Below are 4,854 nucleotides of genomic sequence, written 5' to 3' on the forward strand. Positions count from 1 at the left end.
ATTCAAACAAAAAAGCACCTTGCGGTGTTGGTGGCAATTCTGCCTCAAAGAGTCCTTGCTCATAGCAGCACCAACCTGTTTTCACGCCAAACAGGTAGCAAGCCTTCATCCAGACACAAGCCTCCCAGATCCCAACACAGCTGCCCAGCTGCCTATTTAAGGACAGCCAGGTGCTGCCAAAACCCAGACCTGTATTTAAAATCTGGCCCGGTATTTGACCTTACCTGGCTGTAAATCAGCCCAGCAGCACATGCTGGGAGGAAAATACCTGTTTTCTCAGACCAAACCTCTCACTGTGTCACAATATCTATTAATCCTTTATTTAACTAACATCTAACCTATCCATTATCTATATCATATATCGATCCATTTTCTATCCATTTATTATCTAAGTATTGACACTTGTGAAAGTCTTTTCTATAAACCGTAGCTAGTCCGCCCCCCCCCCCCCCCCCCCGACGCTTGTGTGTGGTGCTGTCCATGGACTGGTGATGTCAGTAAAGGTGGATCTCTTGCCCCTATATATAGCGCTCTCTTCAGTCCTTAGCACATCCTGGACTTCAGCACCATGGAGAGCTCCCGCAGGACCCTGCTCACACTGCTCAGCTCCACACTCCTCCTCCTGGTTCTCAGAGGCAGCTGTGAGGAGACAGACTACCTGGAGAGCAGATCTCTGGACTTCTACTCCCCCATAGACAACAACATCCACGAGAAGGAGCTGGTATGTGATGATCATTCTTCTCTGTTGTCCTAGACTGCTGGGGGATGACTTACTGGAATACTGACCCCAGTATCTCATACACATGTAGGTGTAAATACTCATTCTGATTGTGTGCCTAGACCAGAAGTATTGTCAGAGGTCAGTGAAGGGCTTCCGTAGGAGCAGAAGCTATATTTATTCATGTCTGATGAGTATATTGGACAGTAAGCTCTGAGGTTTCTCCACTTGTTGCACTGATGTTCTTGTTCTGTGTTTCAGATTAATGCTTTGCAGGAAGTCTTAGAAAAACTCAAAAGTAAAAAGCTTCCAACATTTGAGAAGAAGTATGGACAAGTGCCCATGGTGAGCGGACCTTTCATGTACTGTGGTGATTATAGCCGCCTCAGTCCTGCTGGTCAATGTGACTTTACAGATCATTGTAGTATTTGATTCTGTATTATTGCTACACAATCCTGTTCATGTCTACATAATAGATCATGTGATGACTAGTACAGATCCACTAGTATGATTATATAATATGAGTTACATGATCCCTCCTTCTCCTTCTCATGTATATATCTATACACACACATGCTAGACCTACGCATAGAACACAAGTTGTTCAGCCAAGGGGACCTATATAGATATTTTCCTATAGATCGACCTGAGAAACTTTGCTTTGTAGTTGTAACAGTTTAATCAGTTTAGACTCATTAGATGCTCCTTAATGCATGAAACAATGTATCCAGTGTACATACAGTATACAGGGCGGTATTACATGTGCTGTATGTATAGGTTAATACAATATACAGTTTACACTTGAGGAGGTGACTTTGCCCCTGTAAAGAGTGTATTACTCCCTCTGTCTCGGTAGTATATTACTAACTATGGTGAGACAGGACAAGACTAGACACGTCAATCTATATGTAGCCTGTGCCCAACTTATTAAGGAGAAGTCATTACAAAGCATCTTTGTGAGATCATTGTAGATGCACCGCAGCAATTACTAGTCCATAAAAAACCTGATAAAACCGCAACCTTAGCTTGCAATTATTTTGTCACTTTATATTTTAGTGTTAACAGCTGAATGAGTTAATAGCGTTAACATATTCCCTAGAGGAGACCTATATGTGCTTGTTCAGAATGGAGCTCACTAACTTTTCTGTCTCAGACACAGACAGACGGATGATTAACCTATCATCTATATGTGTTTGGGGTGTGGTAGGAAAGCAGAGTGTTCACAGCAAAAAACATCACAGGGAGAACATACAAGCTCCATGCAGATGTTGTCCTTGGTCGGATTTGAACCTAGGACCCCAGCGCTAACCACTGAGCCACCGTGTGAACTATGACATGTTCTTGTATATTTACTGGGTTCACTATAATAACTGGTGATAACTGGGATTACCATGATAATTGGTGAAAACTGTGATCACTATAATGACTGCTGATAACTGGGATCACTGTGATGACTAAGATCATTATGATGACTGGTGATAATGGGAATCACCATGATGGCTGGTGATTACTAGGATCACTATGATAAATGGGATCAATATGATGATTGGGACGACTGGTGATAATTATGATAACTAGGATCATCACTGTGATAACTGAGATCACTAGGATAACTGGTCATACCTGGGTTTACTATGATACTGGTGATAACTGGGATCACTATAATAACTGGTCATAACTGTGATCGCTGTAATAACTGGGACCACTATGAAGACTGGTGATAACTGGGATCACTATGATAACTGGGATCACTATGATAACTGGGTATAAATGGCAAACACTATGATAACAAATTGTGGGGACGTATTTTGTGACGATGAGGACAATTTGTACTACAATAGATGAAAAAACCTCTGGCTGTAAATTCAGAGTTCTGACCTATTTTTCTGTCACTAGTGATCTGAACTTACGTCTGTTCAGAGTAGGACATGTGAATATGAAAAAACGCCAGACGCATTAAAAAATTCATTTAATTAGATAATCATCTATTGTCTATGGACAGCTTCGCCTTAATGTTCCTTACACATGAGAAGAGCTGAATATGTTATTAAACCGTCTCATCATGATACTGTGCTACATCGTGCCAGATGACAAACTCTGCTGTGCTACATGACCAAACTCAGTTGTGCCACATCTGCAGCTTTCAGGGAAACCTAGTGGCTAATGTCCAGTTTCCATGCGCACATGGAAATATTGAAATCAATGGGCCATTTATCTAAGGCACAGATGTGCCGAGTGCTTCAGGGTGAGAGCCTTTCTAGGTGAAGGGTAATTTGGCTGACAGAAAAAAATTCTGAACAAGACCTCTATTAGGCCTTATTCACAGATCAGTGTTTGGTCAGTGATTTCCATCAGTGATTTTGAGCGAAAACAAGGTGTGGGTCCAAACACAGAACAGGTGCAGATCTTTTCCTTATGCCTTATGTCTGTGGAGGCTCCAATCCTAGTTTTGGCTCACAGTCACTGATGGAAATCACTGACCAAAACACTGATGTGTAAATAGAGCATTGAAAAAATGGCTACCTACACCTGATGACCCCATAAATGAAAAAGTGGCTGCAAGAGATTTCTGTCCTGTATGTAGAGGATGATGTGTAGACGGACTGTATTTGCAAAAAATTGTATAAAAAAATGTGCTCACAACGTATTAAATAATAATAATGATGCATGTTGTTACAGACAAATACAACGTTATATAGACATAGCAGAGCTGAATATGTATTTTAACTAATTGGGACATGTGCTTATGTGAGTGGTTGCAAACACCAAACTGGGCTCTGCTACATTTGTGTGTTATTTTACTGTGGTATTACAATGTTATAAGAATGCCGATGTGTATGTTACTATTGCAGTGTGATGCAGGAGAACAGTGCGCTGTCAGGAAAGGAGCCCGTATCGGGAGGCTGTGTGACTGCCCACGACGGACTTCCTGCAATACATTTCTCTTAAAGTGTTTATGAGAAAATAGTGGAGACGAGGGACCTTCCCACCTGGTTCTATGGAGAGATGGAAAGCAGAGTGTGATTTTTACATGAAGTATTTTTTTTATTCCTGTTCAAGCTCTTACAGTTGTACTTCTGTTCCTGTATGTGCCTGTAATGTCATTATTTTATACATATGATTCATAAATATATTTATAGCATGTACTCATGTGTAATAAAGGGTTTTTGTTAAAGATATCTCTTCTACCATAGTGCATATGGAGTCAGTGCTAGCGTCTGATTGGGAGAAAGAGAACCCAGGAAAGTTTTTGAATCAGCAGGGTTTTTCCGTGGACCGAATACAAGAAATGTCTTTTTTTTTTAGCTAAAGCCAGGAGTGGATTCAGAAGAAATTGGAAATATATAGGAAAAATGTATACTTCTTCTTCCTGCTGGACATACTTCTGCATTTGGCATGAACAATTGCATAAAAAAACTTTGTGTGATTCCTGTCTTAAAGCAACAGAACATAATTAATAGACAGTCATTACAATTAATAGTCGTGACAATGAAAATTGACAACTTTGCCTAAATCAATATTACAGGTGAACATGAGAAACTTTGTAATATATCTTATCAGAGTAAAATGACCCCCCCAACACAAATACACTTCTAAAATAACTATCTCTGAAATTTATGAAAAATCCATCTTGTGAGAACAAGACGGGCTGCCTGCTCACTGAGGGATCAAATTACATAATCCCTTAGAAGTTGATAGAGAGGGGAGGGAAGTGTATAGAGACAAGATAGTATAGGAATGACTCAGCAGCTAAACGTAAGTCTCTTATCTCACCCCAGCTGCTTTATTAAAATCACTCCACCTCAGTACTTCTATATAATGTCCTATATGGTGCTTCAGAGTGAGAGTTAGAGGGCAGAACCTTCTGTCTCTATGTGTACTCTATGGAGAGAAATGATGAGCAGCTAGTCTCCAGCAACCAGCTCAGGGACAACTGAGAATTATAGATGAAGCAGAAAATGGCCAGATATCAGTCATACAATGACCAGATATAGTGATATCACTCATGTATACACACAGCAACGTATTCTGTAACTTTAGGTATGTTTTAAGACTTTCAGAGAAAGCTTGGAAATTGTTGTATCTATCACCACTCTTGAATGGCATATGAAGCCATTGTAAAGGGTCAGGTTGAA

At 40.3% G+C, this 4,854-nt stretch overlaps 1 protein-coding gene across 1 annotated transcript; it reads left to right on the forward strand.

Moving 5' to 3' along the window:
* The first annotated feature begins 567 nt into the window (after nucleotides 1–567).
* CARTPT (CART prepropeptide) lies at nucleotides 568–4,604 on the forward strand. The gene is made up of 3 exons (XM_044291739.1): nucleotides 568–721; nucleotides 980–1,063; nucleotides 3,571–4,604. The coding sequence occupies exons 1-3, from the start codon at nucleotides 569–571 to the stop codon at nucleotides 3,676–3,678; spliced, it is 345 nt and encodes a 114-aa protein (XP_044147674.1). The 5' UTR covers nucleotide 568; the 3' UTR covers nucleotides 3,679–4,604.
* The last annotated feature ends 250 nt before the right edge of the window (nucleotides 4,605–4,854 follow it).

This window comes from Bufo gargarizans, chromosome 1 (assembly GCF_014858855.1).
Source record: "Bufo gargarizans isolate SCDJY-AF-19 chromosome 1, ASM1485885v1, whole genome shotgun sequence".
Lineage (NCBI taxonomy): Eukaryota > Metazoa > Chordata > Amphibia > Anura > Bufonidae > Bufo > Bufo gargarizans.